Source organism: Neolamprologus multifasciatus, chromosome 12, assembly GCF_963576455.1.
Source record: "Neolamprologus multifasciatus chromosome 12, fNeoMul1.2, whole genome shotgun sequence".
Taxonomy (NCBI): Eukaryota; Metazoa; Chordata; class Actinopteri; order Cichliformes; family Cichlidae; genus Neolamprologus; species Neolamprologus multifasciatus.
The window spans coordinates 23,797,856-23,817,809 of NC_140450.1; the positions used below are offsets into that span (position 1 = coordinate 23,797,856).

The window sequence follows — 19,954 nt, forward strand, 5'->3', positions numbered from 1 at the left end:
CACTTGACTTTTTAGCTTCCATTGCCACAGCTCCGTGTTAGATCAGGCTTCTTATGCTGCATGATGGTGTGTAAAAAAAAGTAGAACTATACAAAGCATCTTGTCTAGTAGACCACAGCAGCTCCTCCCTGCATCATGCCACTCACTTTGTTGGTTTGCTCAATTTGCTTACTAAACCCACAAAGCCTTTGAGGGCCACACGGGAGCAATGACAGCACGTCACAAATCGTATTTGATTTACTTCCACTCCCCACCCCCCAACTCTTAACTACATAGCTGTCTCATTGGTAACACGCTGCCCTGAGCCTGGATAAGGCCTGATGTGTGCGGGTGCTTAAGCACCTTTGTCTTCTGTACTCTGTATACTTTCTAAAGCTGATTTTGGGCCGTCGTTTGGTTGAACACAGGCGATAAAAAAAAGATACATCCCTCTATTATCTGTCCTAACCACAGCAAGAATGCTGCAAACTCAAACACAACAGGATGTCCTGTTTGCTTTTTGGTGTCAGTATCATCCCACCTTCATCCTCTCATCCTGCTTCTTTGCCAAATGCACTTTAAACTTTTTCTTTATTTTTTTGGGTGGGGAAGGCTACACAGGAAATGCTCTAGCCTGCTTTGGCATGTAGTCCCGAACATAAATGAGCAGTACTTAAGTAAAAAGCCCCAATTTCAATTGGCTCCTAAATATTTAGGCATGCTGGACTCAGACAGTGAGCTCTGTGTAGCTGCAGGCTTCTACAGCAAACCACAAGCAGAAAAAGAGTCTTAAGTAAGGATTTATATTTAATAAGAATTCATCTTCAGGCTAAGCTCCTAGAGCTCATTATGTATGTAGTACACTTCACGTTCTGTGAATAATAGTAGTGTTTTCTTTCATGCTGACTACAGATTCATTCTTCTTCAGCAGATCCAGTCTTTACAACACCTGAAGCTGCAGCAGTCTCATCAATGATGAAACAACGGGAGCGCTTGAAAGATGCGATCGATCTAGCACTCCGAGGCCAAAAGAGACGGAGGTGCTCAGGTTCAGCATAATAAAGAGTAAAAGCAACCCAAAGCACCACTGTGTAAACATCAATTAACTCTGGATTGGTCTCTTACGCTCGAGGACCACACGCGGGGTGAGAGACAAGAACCCTTGAAAGAGATTGGTAACGTGGCAAAACTCCGGTCGTAATTCAGAGACCAATGGGAGCCAGATAATGAGACTAACTGTAAATGAGAGTCTCAGAGCATCATTACTGAATTAAGTCTGGTTTAATTAGCCGATCTGATAATGCACATGCTGGTCTGTTTCACATAAATAAAATTGAATAAGAATTTAACCGTGAGGGAGCTGAACTCTGCTGAAAGTGGTGCAATTACCCACTTTTAGATTACAAGAGGCCAGCTTTGTGTGAGCTCTTTCATTTGTGTCTTACAGCTGAGCACAGTCTATGCGAAACCAGCGCTGATTTATTTTACTGCATTTTCCCCTTTTGCTTTCCATTTGAGCAGCTTTTTCTAGCCAAAGGTGCATTTCAAGAATATGTGCCATTCACAGAGGAGAACTAAGTGGACATGGCAGAACTTCTCTTCATATATACATCACACACATATCCCTCAGAGTAATGCAGACAGACGGCGTGGATCAACAAAATACTGCGGTTACACCAAAAGATGGATTAGAAAGTGCATTACCTAATTTAGCTTCCCAATCCCACTTACTCCATCCAAACACGGGCTCTAATGAATCAGACGCCATTACCCATCTACATTACACTGCTACTATGACGGGCTGGCAACTTGTGGAAGTTGTACCCCACCTCTCGCCCGCTGTCAGCTGGGATAGGCTCCAGCACCCTCGCAACCCTGAACCAAATAAGTGGTTTAAAAAAAAATGATGGAAGCATGCAGTGGATTACACTGCAATTTAAGCTCCCAAACCAGGAGAATCAAAATGATCCCTTCAGCTGCGGGCACGCCAGTGAGAAAGGATAACATCATCGGATGTGTCATAAGAGATGAGCTGTAAACTTTTAGAAAATGTCTCAGTGACAGACTGTGATGACTGTGATACTTTTACACCCACACAAAAACATACACAACTTGCTAAGCTGAGATTCCTGTCTGGACAAACTTAGAGCCGTAATTAAAGCAGGCTGCCATTTATACATTCAGCGCTGTGATATGTGAGAAAGACAATCTGGAAAACTTTTACTAACAGCAGCAATTAATCTTCCAGTCTTGCATGCAGAATGCAAGAGTGCGTCTATAAAAAAAGCTATTTGCTAAATGAATGAATTGCCATGAAGTACTGCTGATGTTTATTTAAGTGGAACGCAATGTAGGCAATACAATTAAAAACAGCAGTCATTATTAATTATTTGAATTGATTTTTTTTTTCAAAAAAACCTGCAGTGACAGACAATAATAAGCATTTATACACCTGCACACGTACATATACACATAAGCTGTGAAGACCTTCATTAGCAGCTGAGAATTGTGAGTAATGACATTTCGTGAGGTGTGTTAACAGCAAGGAATTATATAAGTATTAAAGTAAATGTAGATTATTTGTTTAGTGTTGGTTTACGAGATGTAAATGTTAATTCAGGGGATATTGAAATGCATCAGTATGTGTGACCTGCATTATTTTTTTCTGAGGAAATTATTTATTCTATGCTGTGAAAATATTCACATTTTCATTTGTAGGACTGCTGACAGTATGTGTGGTTATGGTTCACAGCCTGCATCAGAACTCTAACTTTAAGAAAAATCCTGTAAATTTTACAGCAAAATACTGGCAGCAGGGTTGGCAGCACTTTATTGTAAAATTTAAAGTGACCATACTGTAATTCTTTTTACATTTTTACTGCATTTTTGAAATACAGCCTGCTTACTCTAAAATTGTGTATTTTTTTTTACAGCAATCCATTGCAGTGCAGCTCTCTCCTCTAAGTCTCTTCCTTGCTAACAGACACATTTTGTAGAAACAAGAGGAGGAAAGTGGAGGGAGGAGGAATAAGAGCAGAGAGATCTCTCAGAGTGGGAGGCCAGTTGTGTCATCTTTGTTACAATAAGTGCTTTAAAAGAGGCTTCCAGATCGCACCGACTATTCAGCGCATGGGTTATTCCTAATAGCTTAACCCTTTCAGACAGAGAGTCACCTAAACCAGCAGCCCTTGCACCCTGAGCCTGTCCTGGGCAAGTCGCGGCACCAGATATAACAGAAAGACTAAATGCCCCTGAGCACAACAGGCACTTAAACAGCAAATGCATGTCAAGATGTGAATGTGCCCATTGTGCCTGACCCACCAGTGGGCTCGCAGCAGCCACCAGGGAACGCTGCCAAGCTACAAGCCCCATTTACCGCCTGTCATGGAAAGGCACTCGCATGTAATTGCATGAAAAATATTTTTTATGAAATCATTTTGCAGACCCACATTGAGTAATTTAGTCATCAAACAGGGAGAAGAGGGTGAGAGCAGCCACATGAAGGAGTGGTACAGATTCTTGTCATTCGTGTATATGACAAAACAGATGAATTTAATGATTTATGCCAATAATTTTCTTGCATTACTCAGTTTTGTTATCATATTTATGTCCCTCAAGGCCTAGCGTGGGGAGTGTGCTCCTGCATCTGATATGTTGAACCGCTTATTATAGAGTGTACTGCATTGTGCTTGGGTTACCATGCAGGGCCAAGCAGTTAGGCTTTGTGGTTTGTGGTGTGTGTGTGTGTGTGTCTGTGTGCGTGCGCGCAGATTTATATGTACTAGTGTGTGACCTATCAGATTTATTTATATGGAAAGTGTGTATGTTTAACTTGATGGGTATGTGTGTGTGTGTGCGCATAAGTGGTCCAAAAACTACTAGTCTAAAATTAAAATCTGGGTTTTTTAAATGTCTCTAATTAGAGAGGGGAGGACTGGAGCCTATTTTGAGAGATGTGGCCATGCACGCCCTTCCCATATGTGTGCGCACAGGCTAACACACACACACACACACACACACACAATACACGATTTGGAGAGGAAGGTCTCCACTTCAAGTTGGTCTTATTAAACAATTCATCGAGTTCTGCTATCAGGAACTGTCTACCAAAAGCGCTTCAATATACAATTTATTAAAGCTGAAAAACCAGTGAACTCAAAAGACATAAACAAGTAGCTGCCACAAATATTAACAGTCAGGGAACACAAGCTGAAATAAAACCGCCTTACTGTGAGGCTGCAATAAATTAGTGCAATATTTATAGTCAAAGACTCGTCAAGACAAACCAAACTGGAAAGTTTATGGCTGGAGTGCAGGAACACAATAGTCCGTTTAATCACTGTCTAAAGTGTTTTTACACTTTTAATGAGGCAATTTAGTGAATTTAGCCATTTGAGACAGTGAGTGGAATGTGGTGTATGCCTGTTAACATTGTCTCATTGTTCTGTTTCATAACCAGCCTCTGTTTTCTGATTCCCAGCAAAGACTGCTGGGAAATCAGGCCGCGTTTACAAAGGCTTGGCTAAAATCTTTTTGCCCCAGATACTGAGTGCCTTTAGAGGAATCTGTGAGAAGGTTGTTTTTTCTTTTTTCATTTCTGTGCAGCAGTAATGCTTTCTCGAGTGACAGTCAGGGCTCAATTCAGATTTACCAACGTTTCAACACTAGAGGCTACCACAGTGTATTAAATAATCAAAAGGCATCTGTAATAAAAACTGGTAGACCACCATTCTTTCCGAAGGAACACACATTCATACTGTATCTTTAAACAGCGGTTAAGCCATCAAGAAGATTTTAATCAAGGGTTATTACTTTATGTCACAACTTGTTCAGTCACTTTAAATGCAGCTCTAAACCAGCTCTTATTCATAGACAGTGTAAAGGATAAAACAATCCAAGCAACAGATGTTTAGTTTGTTGTGGCTCCGTGTAACAGCGTACTCAATGATACAATGGTTTTGAGTAACGATGAAGATGAGCTGCTGGTTGGTTTTATATACTTGAGTACCGTTGATAAAGATACAAAAACACACTATCAGTATCTCTTTTTTATTTAACAATTTGTTTCTTAGGAAAAAACAATGTGGTCACATGACGTTACCTCGGGGACGAAGCTGGGGTTGTTATTTCCCACTACTTGCAGTATTTATCTTTCCATCTAAAGCTCCTTCCACATATAAAGCAATTTATTTGTTTTCCATCCCTGTGCTGCTGATAGGGGAGTGCAAGTGAACAATATAAGCTCTGGTTGTATGGGTAATCATAGTTTGTGCGTGCAACACCCTCAACTTCTGGGTGATCCACTTCTACCACATGGCGATTGCACAGGTCGCCAAGGCAAGCTGTCTCCCAACAATCGCCATACAACTCAGAAAGGTTTACACCTATACTTGCCATGCAATTTATAAATTTACAATCTGTCATCTATCATCATACAGTCTGGTGAACTCCAACATCTGTCGACAGCAGTCTTTACTCTGCTATGGAGATCTGCTGCAAGCTAATGAGAGCCTCCAACCTGATGAACTTTGAAATTCAGTTTAATTCAATTTCATTGTATTTATATAGCACCAAATCACAACAACAGGCGCTTATAAAAGCATATACAATAATCCAGAGGAAGGATTACCATAAGCAGTTCATTCATAGTAAGAGAGCGGTGGATAAGCTGCTGATTGAACTGCTTATTTGTTTGTGACAATGTGGCATTTAAAAACATTTTCAGAGGACCAACCTATCTGCATGTGTTTCCATTCAAGCACACTGACATGACTGATATAAGGAAACCCAAAAGCTTTCCTTGACTTTAAATTCTGCCATATGTTCATTTAGTGTTAGTACACAGACTAATGCAGACTTTTAGCTCTTAATTGTTGTGCTTAGATCCAAATTGGTGATAAAATGGCACTAGCCATGTCCAAAGCCATGAAGCACTAAGTTCAGCCTCTTTGCTCGACACGTTACTGTTCTTGCACATTCGATACTTTCTGTAGTTGCTGTAAAATTGTCCGGGTCAACCCACCCTCTAAAACTGAAAGTGTAAGCACATTATTCATACTGATGGATACAGTTACTTAGTATACTCTAAGTAATATAAAAGTATCTGAAATTCAGAAGATGATCGCACTGCATTGCCATAGATTAGTTCAAAGACACACACACACGCAAGCCACAGGCATTCCCACTACAGGCACCCATTATCTCCGTCCCATGTGTTGTCGACCCGGAGCAGGAACTTTGGGGGCCGCTGTGGTCAGACACAGGGAGCGGGAAGTTAGCGCTGGCAAAGAAAAGCCAAAGTCAGGCATTTTTGGAGTAAGATAAGAAGAGAGCAGCGAGAAAGGAAAAACTAAAATAACAAAAAGCCACTTGGGGGTATGAGATTACTATGACAACACACCGTTGTTTTTGCCAAGTTTTGGAACACCACGGCCATTTAATCAACAAACACAACAAGGTGATAAGTGAAATGCACATTCATCAAGCAAACGGGCGGGCAGCTGCAGCACACAGTATGACGGCGAAGACTCCCTCTCTGCTTATGTTACCTTGAACTGCAAGGACTTAATAAAATACAAGGCTTGTGTGGCACTGGCAGGTGCTGCAGCTGCAGTAGAAAACTCGGAGTATCCAGTGTCAGGCCGTTGTTTGGTTTTTTGATTTATTGCTGACCACGGCCACACCTAACATGTGTGGAGGGGAGTCTGCTCCCCCTCATCTCAACACCTTTCCCCACATAAATAAACTCTTCAGGAATGCCCAGCCAGCACGCTCTCTCTTTCCCTCTCTCTCTCTCTGTGAACTTTCCCTGATGATAAGATGTCATTCGGGATGTCTTGTAGTCACGCTCCTATCTGACAAACACTGACTCACAGACCAATCATAAACCACCGACACATCTGCTGGCCCTTGGGTATCCAGCCTCCCATTTGCCACAAGTGAGAGGCTGATGATGTGACTCAGAAGATAGCACAGCGATTAAAGGCACATAGATTAATACTGTAGGCAGCCAATTATACTACTGAGGTGAGCTGGCTTTGAAAAAATAGACACTCAGAGGGCGTAGCAGATGTAGCAAATGATATCGGGCTTCATGATGGGCAGATAAACAGAGCCAAAAATGAAAAGACTCAAACCAGATGAATGTGGGGTTAACAAAAAGGCTTCTCCATCACTCCTTTTTAGAGGCAGACTGCTTAGATGCTGGTGTAGCATATTCTTGTAGGTGTAGATTTTGCAGGATTAGTTCAGCCACTGCTAACACTAGTAATATTATAGAAAAGGTTTTAATATATAAATCCTGTAAAAAATCTAATAATTATGCTGGTTCAAATGGCTATGGAGAAGGAGCAACCACAACAGTGTAACAGGGCGTGTGCCGTACATTTTGCTAGCAGCTGTGAACAAACTAAGAGACTGCTCATGAGGACATTTGATAGAGAAACTATACATAAGTTAGTTAAACAAACATGGTGAAAAGAACACACAGACAGCAGAGGAAAAAAAACATGTTTTGTAATACAAGTGGATGTTTTTTTAATAATAATAATCAGCAGACACTTGGAGCCAATTCAGTATTCAAACTGTAAATCTGAATAAATTGAATTAATAATCTCTTTGAGTCATTAAGGTTTAGAAAGCTATAATCGGGTACTGTGTTTCTCAACATGACAGAGTCATGATCAGCATCAAATAGCTACCTTATAGACATTTTCTCTTTTTTTCTCATGAATAATTTAAAAAAAATGAATAAGCTGAGTTGGTCATGTCGATGGTGTGTTTGCTGGCAGTGCCACTCAAGCACATCATCTTCATGAGATGAAGATGAAGACAAAATGTGTTTGTAGGAACAGCTCAAAAATCAAGCTTTTATCTGCTTTCTTGCAAAGAGTTGAACTCATAAAAGTTGGAAGGGAGTCAGCTGTTTGATGCTGATGTGTTGTCTGTTAGCTGTGCAACAAAGACCTAACGTAAGTTTGTGCAGGACACTGGACAAAAAAAAATGTCAAAGTGACCTAGGTCACACAAAAAAATGTGACACTAAAGAGCAAAAACTAGTTTATCTCTGTATATGTGAACATAAAGTTTGCATCTCAAATGATGCTGGTTTTAATGCAAAAATCATGCAAAAACATAGTGTCTGAAGGAAGTAAATGGGCAGACATTCACTTCCATGATCCTCACTGATAAAAATATTGTTGCTGAAATACTTTCATCTGAAACCCTTGACTGCCATTTAGCCACACTGACATACTGGGCTCAAGTTCAAGCATGCAGAGAGAGCAACTGCAGCTGTCTTGGATGGGGAGGGAGGAGGGGGCGATCACGCCAAGGATGGGCATGCTGCTGACCCTCACTCTGAGCATCTGAGCCCACTCGCTCAGCCTGGCATCCACTGAGCCACAGCCATCAGTCACTGACAATGATGACAAGAAAGTACGCCAAAGGAGGAGCACAGCTTTGACTTGGGTACAAACCACAAGTTATGAAGCACCAGCACATTTGCACATGAGCTGCCACTGTACGTTCTCTTCATTTGTCTGTTATTCATTAAAGCGCTAAAACAAACACAGCTGCCCCCACGCTGCACTCATTTTTCTTTGGGTGTTTCAGGACTATAGCATGAATCTGTTGGATACGTATACCAGTTAGCTAATGATATATATATATATTGCTTGCTTCAACACAGATACCCCAAACTGGCATATTTGCATATGTCTGCCAGCTGAGTGTCTGTGAAACATCTTTTTTCAGATGAAAGATTGAATGAACTCTTCCTTCTGCTAAGTTGTGCCCCACAGCCTCCCACATTTTCATTATTATTAAATCCATTTTTGTCCTGTTCCCTAATGCAGTAGTAGAACCTACAGTATGAAATCTTCTGAAACAGCCTTCACTTCATACAACAAGAATTCTGTGATCAGTTTAAGAAGAAAGTCTGAAGATGCTGAAAACACTGAAATAGCCGATACCGAAAGATTACAGCTTCTTTAGTCAGCAGAGCTAAACTTTCAATAACAATTTCAACATAATAAACAACATTTGGCTTTGGGACACAGGGGTTGATGAAATTATGCGTATGTGGATATTCCATTAAAATTATAATTACTTGTTAGTAATGAGCCCATCAATCATTGTGAGTAATGGGCTCATTTGGCGCAACAGTTGGCATCCACACTTTTCAGGTCAAATTACATTATTATTGGAATACCAACCTGGATGTTTGTTTTGTTTTGTTTTTTTTTTTTTGGGGGGGGGGGGGGGGGGGGGGGGGAGGGGGTTAACAAAAATGCCCGATTTGTCATTCCAATCGCATACATAAACAGTTAGCTAACTGGAATTTCGAACTCTACAGCTGGACCAATTTATCAACGGGCAAAATTTTAGGCCAATATTAAATATTTTCTGATCTATTGATATTGCCATTTATAACAGCAAATGACTGAAAATGAAACAAGTAAAGAAGAGTCAACAGAAACACCCTTCAGCCAGGAAGTTGCATAGTTTGCCCACCAGGGGCACTCTGCAACATCCCTTTTGCCAACAAGTGTTTGGAACTACAAACAAAACAGAGTCAGGCAGAATCACTAAATACCTACACATAACAAATGAATTTTTTTTTTTGCGCTTCAGGTGTCTGAAAGAAAAAAAATATCAGCCAATATATTGGATTTTTAAATCATCAAATATCGACATCAGTCTTAAAAAACATACTATAGCTGTCAGGCTGAAGTCTGACAGAAACAGTTCTGTGAAGTCTCTGGTATTGACAGGTATGTAAGAAAAGTGTATTTACACTCCAAACCAGTTGAGAGAATGGAAACTATGAACTTTTGCTATAGAGGCATAAGAGACAGCTTCTGTTAGAAATGTAAGCTGTTTAGAGGAGTTACAGATGTTCCTCCCTCTGTCAATAGCCTCAGTATAGTCTTCTTAGCTTTACTGGGAGCATCCTGTAGTCACTGAGCCTTTCTCCTGCCAATTCGCTCATTTTCTTTTAGGCTATTTGGGATGCATAAAACTGGGGATATACCAACATTGGTGCCCATGTTGTCCCTACGTCTTTCTATGAATTACTGCCGGGGTCGTTAGGCTGGAACAGACATGTGAACAATGTCACCTTGTTCAATGTGGCATCCCCAGCAGATGTTTGAATGACTCAGTCCTGCCCTATTAATTCAAACATGTCCAATAATGACTGATGACTGGTACTTGAATAGGTTCAGACCTGGCATTAACACTCTCACTGGGTCTAGCGCTAACCTAATGTATTCCACTCCTCACTTTTATGCATCACCTTTAAATCCATTTTCCAAACAGCTTTTCTGACTTTTACCAGTACTAGTAAGGCCTGTACCATTCTGACTGGCCAGGTGTTAAGCATAACTAAATAACCTAAGCTTGGGGCATGGAGAAGCTGGTGCCTTCAGTGTCTAAGCTGTAGAGATCTGCAGTCTTTTTTGACACTGATTAAAGAGTTCTCTCAGTTCATCCAGCTGAATTATTATGACAGAAACATCCAATCTGCTCTTGATAAAAAAACAATATGCCAGTTGCATTAGAAAATGTCTCAGATTTGAACCTCCCTTGGCATTATCACAGAGGAGAATTATTTCTTTTAAGTAACCAAAAGTTATTCGATTTTGCAGCAAATGAAGAAAGACTGCTTGCACTTCGTCAAAACAAAGTCCCGCGTCCATGTATGTCCTTGAACGTGTTGCCAAGATATGACCTAACTTCCTTTTCAACAGCTTCATTGCCATGATGAATAAAAGCTTTTGAAAATCAGAAATCCATATAATATCTTGGTATGAAGATGATCTGGTCCAGTTCTGATGAAGATTGGAAACAACGGAGCCTGTGAAATTTTAGCAAACTTAAAACACAAACCAAAAAATTGATATCATATGGATTTATCATAGATCTTATGAATATTGGGCATATTGTTTAAAAATTAACTCCAGCTCCAACCAGCTGCTTCAGCGGCAGTGGTGTTGCCCAAAATTGTAGTTTTGCATAATTCTGCTAACAGGCAAAGACAAATGTAACGTCCAAAATATTAGAGACACAAAGTAATGTATTAAAAGTGAAGCTATGCTGATGCATTTAGGAGCCCTGCCTCCTCCTCTTGTGTCTCAACTCGGAGCTAAAGATCTGTTAGTCAGGGGATGGGGAGTTTTCAGTCTCCAGGGGCACATCCCTCTGAACTGCCTGCCAAACTTCTCCTCTCTCCATCATTTTTCTTGCTCAGCTTTCTTTCTTTCTTTCTTTCCCCTTTGATTCCCTCGTCCCACTTCTTCTACTCCTCATATTCGACCTTCTTCCCTCGCTCCGGCCTCTTTTTAACCTACACCGTCTTTTCCCACTTTCTCCTCAACAGAACTTTTCACTTTCACACCCTTATCAGTTTTACCCTCTCTTCCCTTTCCACTCCTCTTCCTCTCTCAGCGATCCACCTCCTCTGCAGCCGTGCATAATTAGGCCTAAACACAAGCCTGCTCAAGCTCACATCTGGAAGGAGTTTGGACATGGCAGTTTCCTACCAAGACGACTAAATATTTAGGTTGAGAGTTACTGCATGTGGATGAACTCATGATAGAGAGCGGGGGGAGGGGGGATGGAGATAAAGAGAGAAACGAATGAAAGTGGGACAAACGACTGGAGCTCGAGGGAGAAGGCTGAGAATAAATTTATACACCATTAAACTACTGATAAGCATAAGTTTAAAGAAATGGCGATGTGTAAACGTGACACACACAGCAGTGTAAACAAACTCCAAACAGAGACACTGACGAGCCATAGGAGGAGGTGATAATATTGGGGGGTCAGGGGGGTGGACTGTTTGCTGCTCCTTTATGGATGGCAGGAGCAACAAACAGCCAGCTAATAGTTTTAATAAACAAATCGCCGTCGGGTTTTCCCATGAGGCTCAGGGGCCTCAGCTGGAATGTTCACAGGGGCCAGCTGTTGTGAATTACACGTAGCAGCCAGCCCCGGAAGCCCAAGGCCTGGTGTCCTCCAGCCTTTGCCTGCTCAGCATGGAGGAGAGCATTCCTCCAGGCTGCCCCAGAGAGAGGGCAGCAGGGCCGGGCTCTCAAGCCCTCCGATTCTGGAGAGGAGGAAAAGTGATGTAGGGCATGGAAAAAGCTCCTATGCTGCACCTGGGATACTGTCTGCAGTTTCAGAGCGTCTGTGGAATGTCAGGAATAACACGAATACCCACACAACTTCTCGCATTCCACATCTGGAGCTAATGTCACAAGCAACAGTGGGAACGCAGGCGCTTGAAAAGACTCACTGAATCCTCAGGAAAACAAACTTTCTAGACACCGTCGTTCCCGGGATATAGAGAAAATGGTGGATTGCAAGAGGAATTGTTTTCGCCTGGCAGAGAGCTTAATCAAAAAATGTCACAGAATGCAAAGCGCATGCACAAAACATCTTAACCAAAGTTAGGTGTGGGTACAGGAGATTATCTTAAGTCACCTCAACCACTGCCACCCGAGCCATTTCGCCTCCTCAGGCTTTTCAGCAATGTGTTCCCCAGATGTTTATCCTGCCTTTAATAAGCAAGAAACATAAAGCCCTATAAATGGACTGCTGGCTGGCTTTAGCTCTCCTGGGCATAAATCCCCTCACTTTACCTCATATGCTTTCTCCACTGGGGCAGTTGAACATGTTTTTTCCCCCTGTGATGATGTGCACTTAGCATTTCTCCCGCTGGGTCAGAGTACAGAGACACTGACACACTGTGGGAATGAGCAATGTCTTCAAAAGACTGAGCAGCTGTGAAGAAAGTGGTGTGTTACTGTCCAAAGAAATGTGTCACTAATAGATCGGTAGGCCATCAGTCATGGGCAATAGTGTACTTTGGCCAGTGATGGTAGTGCTTTCAAGTTTGGTCCAAAACAGACCACACAAATAACTGCTTTATAATTACAAATATGCAACTATTCTGGGTCAGGATTAGTGCTGTCCAGCTCTCGCCAGATGTTTTTTCCCCCCTCCCTTTTCAACAGAAGGAGATAGTGAGACAGGGTGTTGCGGCATTTAAGGAGACGCCCACCAGTAAAGCAAAGACTCAGACATAAAATACTTATAATGTGTTTCTGTTTATTCTAGTTCTGCGAGGCCAAGTCAGCTGGGCCATGTGCACGAGCGGCGGCGGTGGTGGAAGAAGAAGGAGCGAGCTGAAGACAGGGCGTCTGGCTGAGTCTAATTTAAAGCGACAGAGTTGTGTCAGAGAGGCAGGGCCAGATGATGGCTACAGTCAGCCCTATGCCCTCTCAACGCTCGTTTTAATGGTTTGCAGCATGGCAGCGTTCAGCCCGGCAGTTAAAGTAAATCAAGATGTAAGCGCCTAACCTGACAAGTCTTATTAACACAGAAAGCCATTAATGTAGGTAAAACTAAGGTCAAGGGGTCATCGGTGTGTGGCTCCCAGAATACTTAAGCCTTAGATAATAATCACATTGGGAGTACTTTTTAAGAATGAACAACTAAAGGTGACTTCTCTAATCCTATAACATGGACATCCTGTGACTTCAACTTAATTTAACTATGGAAACAAGTTGTTTAAAAAGATTGGATAATATTTCCCCTCCAAAATGTTTAGGGGACATTCAGAAAGACTATTATGAAAGCTGAGTGACACCAGAGGACAGAAATGAGGCTAATTGTACCAGTGACACCAGTATGTCAGGCCCAGCCTTCAAAAATCCAGCCTTATGATAATAATACGCTGTTAATTCGTCAGTTTGAATGTTACAGTGATGCTCAAAGTGTTCCAACTCACAGAGTGACGGTTCTGTTGGGCAGCAAACTGGGATCCGGAAGTTCAGTCAGCTCCCCCTTGCTGCAGCTGACCCTGATCCCCACAGCCTGGACGCTGTGCAGTTTGGGGCGCTCTTCCGCGCAGCTGCAGCCACTGGTGGAGGCGAGCAGCCCTGGGCAAGCCTGGTAGAGCCTCGGCAACAGGAGCAGCATCAGTACCAGACGCCCCGGCAGCAGAGGGATGCCAACGCCGGGCGCAAACATTGTCCTTCGGCTGGATCTCACCTCAGCTGCACCCCAGCCTCCAATCATCCCATATCTGCACCATGGAGCTTTCAGTGGGTGTAATGTGGGCGAGAAGAAAGTTGTAATAACAACAATAATAATAAAATCAGCTTTCAGACCTTGAATGAATGGCAAGGTTAAAGGATCCGCTCAACAATGGACACTCGCCATCCGGTCATTCCAGAAATATTCAGCGCCGTTGATTTTTTTCCCAAGTGTCCCGTTATGTCATGGCAGCCCGGGCGCACAACTCCCTCTGGTCCAAACGCTTTTAATAAATCCAAGAGATGTGTCACCATCCAAACGTCCACAACAGTTAGAAAAAAAGCGATCAAATATGTCTCTAAAAAGTTGATGGCTGTGTTAATTACCTTTAGAGAAGTGGGAGTGTCCAGATTACCGTTATCTCGCTCTCTGCCAACTTAATCCAGGGGTTGGTGAGATTGACGGCTGAGCAGTCACATCCACAGCCACGCTGTCGTTTATATGAACAAAAATTAATTCTCTTTTTCACTTGCTCGCATCTCTTGAAAGTTTTCCTCAGTGTTTTCCTTCAATCCATAAGATCACCGTTGCTTACTCTCATGCGCAACTTGAATTCAGTTTGAACTTGTTGGAAAAAAGAAACAAACAAAAAACAGCAACTTTTAGTTCGTTTAGAAGTGAGCTCGGAGCTGCGGTGTAATTCCCAGAATCTAGCGGTTTTGCTTGCTTGCCTCTGTCACACTCAAAAATCACTTGGTTACTACCCCAAGTGCGCCCATTCCGTCTTCGTCTGCGCCCTGGTCCCCGCGGTCCTAGCGCATCCGGATCAGCACAGAGCGAGACAGAGAGGAGGTTCCACATGTGACCGGGGAGGGGGTCAGGGCAACGACGACTCACGTTACACTCCTTCAAAAAAAGAAAAAAAAATACGGCTCATTAGGTTTAATATTATGGATATGAGTTTGCCTAAAACCCACAAATATTTCACCTATAAGCAAAACTGAAATAATTATCGAAATAATTAGGCCTAGTTATTAACTCAACTTTTTTTCTTTTATCCCATTACAACAATAATACGTTCAATGATAAATTCATCAGAAAGGGCAACTGCTTTTAAAAATGTTGATTGGCCTGGGTGTAGAAGTCTGAAAGGTCTTGATTTCAGTGCCTGCCTGCACCGGGAGCCTAAAACTAAAATTATGAATGAATGTGGAAAGCCTTCATTGTATTGTGCCTTTGGAGCAGATCAAAGAGTTTTCATTCAATCGACGGGAAGCAGAGGAAGCAAAGACTTTTACAGATACACTACGGCAAATGTGATATTGTTGCTGCAGAAAGAGTTATGATTAGAGTTATTGATCTTTAAAATGTAGACGCAGAGAATGGGGTGTCATATTGTAGATGATAACTTCTAGATTAATGGCATGTTTTCTTTTGTTTCCGAGTGGCTTCTCATAAATGCTGAAACTGGAGTGGCTGGCACAAAGAAGCTGTCAGGGCTCCAATACAGATAAGCTTTTTTAAGTCCTATTCTATCAAATTTTCACTGAATGTTCTTCCTCAATTATTCTGAGATAATAAAAACATTAAATATTTTGTTGAAAGAATATATATATATATATATATATATATATATATATATATATATATATATATATATATATATATATATATATATATATATATATATATATATATATATATATATATATATTACAGAAACATTGAATTTCTCCCCTGAAAGTAAAAGAATGCTTTGGCTCTGCTGCTCTTTTTTTCTCCCTGCGTGTATGGAAGCTTCCCAAAATACAATATTTCAGTTTTAAAAATACCTTTTGATATACGAGAGGCTCAGGAGGATGGAAACCGTGGCGATTCAAATCTGGAGAGCATTTCAAAATATGAGAAGGTGAAGCAGGAAAGCTTTTGAAACGGGATTTTATGCAATTGGGCTTGACAACTATTCACCGACATATCCAAACTACAGGCACCTCAGTCATGCAAGCAGCCTGGCAGTATAAAAGCGCACTGTGCTCTGAACCACACGGTGGACCCCTGGTTTGTTATTCCTGTATATGATACTTTACGTCGGAAATGGGCTGAAAAAGCCGGTGCAATTATTGAAAGAAAGCACAAGGAGTAGATGGGCGCCTGTTCACAAATGAAACAGAGGGCTGTTTATCCAAGCCGTTAAATAAGGCTTCAAGTACAACACCCCCGTCCAGCTCCACAAGGCCCAGATCTCTCTCATCTGGAGAGCACAGTTTCCATTTTAAAATGTCACGTCCCAAACTGCACATTACATCAAATTGTACTTAATGGCATCCAGACAAACTTTAATGTCGGTCCAACATTTTCTCTCTATGTACTCCACACTCTCTCCCCCCTGCTCCTTATAGCTTAGCAAGCAAGTCTCTCCTTCTTCCCTGTTCCACATCTGGACTCCATTCCAGGTGGAGTTATTGAGAAAGGGGGAGAACATCATGAAGGTGGAAAACAGAGAAGTTTGGAGGCTAAAAAAGCCCAAGAACTTATAGGGTTGAGATTGTGCCTCAGTGTCGATTTTGGCTGATGTTATACAAGCTTTTTGGGGATGTGTGACGAAGGCTGAGAGATGGTTTTGTATGTCGGTCGTCTTCTACAAATCCCACACTGGTAGATAAACATGTAAAACAATGGGGTTTTCAGCACAATTAGAGAAACCAGACCCACTGACTGCTGAGTTTCAGGCAAAAAGTCCGGATTTCTGCCAATGGATAAACAAAAGAAAACTTCCAGCCGGGAAACAGACGTCAGGCGACCTGCTGCCGAGTGTTTCTCGAGGAGCTCGTGACACCTAGTGGTGAGATCCGCAGCGCACTCAGTCACTCCTCCACTTCTGCACATTTCCTGGGGGAATGGTTTTATTTAACACTTTATGAGAACATTAAGCTCTTTGCTTCTACATTTTTGAATGGTTATCAAACGATGTGGTGCTGTACTGTCAACACTCGTTTATCAGTAGTCTTTCAAGTAATTTAGCATTTAATCCAATATAATGCTGCAAAAATGAAGGTTTATATTTGTAGTCATTGTATAATGATCTAATAACTTCTGATCCATAAATAATGCAGAAATCAAGTCTATAATTGCCTAGTAAGCGAAATCATAGTACACTCGCCTATGCTTCCCCCCGCTTGTTTATATAAACATACCATCAGATTTCTCCACGAAATGAATCAGCTCCATATTTTGTTTCTAATCCTGCGCAAAGATTTTATAACGAAGTTTAAAATCTTAATCCATGTGTAATTTGAGTTTTATCGCTTTCATAAGGTCATAAAGAGCACATCTGAAACTGCAGTAATACTGCCGTCTTTTGGTCAGGAACGTGAATTACATAGTTGTTACACACCCTCAAAGGCAACGCACGTCATAACTCTCTCTCCTCATGTGCTGCATAATTATATCAGACATCTCTTGTCATAGACGTGGGTCTCCCAACAACTTTGTAATGCTCATTCAATTACAAGACCTGGGTGGCAGATACGCTTGTGGGAAAATAAACAAAAGCATCCAAACTACCGTTCTAGTTTCCTTTTTGCCTGGTCTGCTATTCACAAAGCATGTTGGCAGATTTTTAATCTGGATGCCCCTTCTGACACAAACCACCCCAAGGGATTTGTGTCTCCTCCTGGGATGAACTGCAGAGCTTTTACTGGCACTGCACTATGGAGCCACTAGTAAAACAATTAAATATAATGACAAAAATAATCCCTAGATTGTGTGCGATATAATATGTGCAATAATAAATATGCAAAAATGCATTTAAACAAACTATCTACCTGTCTGTACAACTTCTACTACAAAGAGATGTGTGCAGTTTGTGTATGTCACAGACCTTGTTCTACATTCAAAAATGTGCGGTAAAGAACCAGCTTACAGCAGCAGTTAAACTCTTTTCTGTGCTACTTTTGGCGAATCTCTTTCTGGTGTTAATATGGGAAGAATAAATGTTTCAAGTTGGCAGACATTCACATTCGCTTTTTCACATTAAAGAAACAATAACACGTCAGGAAAACATACACACACATACACATGTTGGTACACACAACTGCAAAACAGTTATTATCGCTGAGGAAGCTTCAGGTTGTGCGAATTTATTAAGTGCCACATGAAATGTGAACATTATAGTGCATCTCTGAGTACTGCTGTAAGTGTAGCATCATCGATTCTTTTCACACTATATGTCCTGTGCATACATTATGCATTTTAAGTGATCTACATTATAGAATACATTTCAATCACAAACATCAAAAATATTTGCATATTAAATGAAACTCTAGTCCCTCAAAAGGTAACAAAAACAGCCACAAAAAATCCCCTCATTATTTATAAATTCAGATTACAAAAGAAATACAGAAAAACTCAGGGGCTTTTGGCCTGATACTAAATTTGCAACTCCTGTGTTTGTAACAGTGTGAACACCCTTTCCCTTCTTCCTTTCTGCCTCTCACTCTCACATGTGCACACACACCCACACACACACACACCCACAGATGAAGAGGGAAGGCCTGAAGAAGCCGCCACACCCCTGCATGAGAAAGTATGCACACATACACACCCACACAGCACTATCTGTGTACATTACATTTTTTAAAAAGGCATGCAGTGTAGGTTTGCTTTTGATCCCACTGTGTGAGCAGAAGATTTAAATGAAGATCCTGATCCTCAGAGTCAGCCCTGTTGAGTTTGTCCAAAGCAGTGGTGATTTGTAAATCTGGCCTTAGCATAATGTCATGTGGCTTGAGTCCATGGCAGCTGTGAATCATTAGGCCTAAGAATAACCTAAAGAAGGTACGGAGGCTGGTTAATTAAAAAAAAAAAGAAAGAAAAGAAAAACAAAGCCCCATTTCTCATACATTTACAAAGAAGGCAACAAAGTGTATCATATTACTGCAAAGTATGGTTAAATGTGATCAGAAAAGAGCATCCTCGACCATATTGTTGATTCATCTCCACCTCCGTGTATCTTCCCAAGATCTAAAACTCAGTCAGATGAGGTGGATATTTAAGCCAAACAGGCGGCCCTCTGTGTCCACAGTGAGGCAGGGGTGGAGTGGCAGACTCAGTGGTGAGGGGACACGGTGGCTGGGGGGGAGCTGCCCGGGCCCTGGTACCTTTCTTTGGCGTGCTTCTCACAGTACATCACATCTCCAATCCAAAAGTGACCTCGCATACTCAGGTTAAGACCACAATCTGTGCACGTGTAGCACTCGGGGTGGCGGAATCGATCGTCGTTGATGCGCACGGCCTGTGAGCTGCGGAGACATGAGCGCAATCAGGCACCAAGAAAACAGACTAGATGATCGAACGGTGAAATGATGAGTTTCAACGATCAGCACAAATAATCACCATGCTAAAACAAAACAGTTAATAGACCCGCTTCAACTGTCTACAATGGATGTTTCAGACTCCATTTGAAATTTTGTCTATTATTTTCCCCCCACAAATCTTTACACAGCAGACCACAATGGCAGTGTTGTGCACCAGGTAAACCAGAAGCATTCATTCACATATTTCAGTTTCACCAGTTTATTCTGGTCATGTTAAGAGGCTCATGGCCTTCAGAGTATGAATCAAATTGGAGGTCAGATAATTTAAAATCAGTGTTTTGATTTCACGGCAACTCATATCCTGATCTCATATACATCTTTATGATAATCTGATAATGATTAAGTAGTATAATTCTATAAACACGTGAAGCCACAAATAAATAAAACAATAAAAATAAATAAAAATTCCCCCCAGAAAAGTCTTCCAGTTCCAGATATATATTACCACAACATGATGCTGCCATCTGCATGTTTGACTGTATGGATGTATTCAGTACTGCGTTCCTTTACACACAGACACACACACACACACACACTTTGGATTTGCGGCCAAATAC

General features: G+C 41.5%; 2 protein-coding genes across 5 annotated transcripts in view; both read right to left on the reverse strand.

Annotated features, from left to right (window-relative positions):
• Positions 1-14,910, reverse strand: part of adgra2 (adhesion G protein-coupled receptor A2) — a 40,348-nt gene extending 25,438 nt beyond the window's left edge. Inside the window, exon 1 of the mRNA XM_085179873.1 lies at positions 13,775-14,910. Coding sequence (XP_085035999.1) covers positions 13,775-14,064 — 290 coding nt within the window. The 5' untranslated portion in view covers positions 14,065-14,910. The remainder of the gene's footprint in view (positions 1-13,774) is intronic.
• A 3,235-nt stretch (positions 14,911-18,145) lies between these two features.
• The window catches only part of pdlim2 (PDZ and LIM domain 2 (mystique)), a 31,538-nt gene continuing 29,729 nt past the window's right edge, over positions 18,146-19,954 (reverse strand). For all 4 annotated transcript variants that reach the window (XM_085180384.1, XM_085180381.1, XM_085180382.1 and 1 more), the window contains one exon: positions 18,146-19,322. In XM_085180384.1, coding sequence (XP_085036510.1) covers positions 19,130-19,322 — 193 coding nt within the window. In that variant the 3' untranslated portion in view covers positions 18,146-19,129. The remainder of the gene's footprint in view (positions 19,323-19,954) is intronic.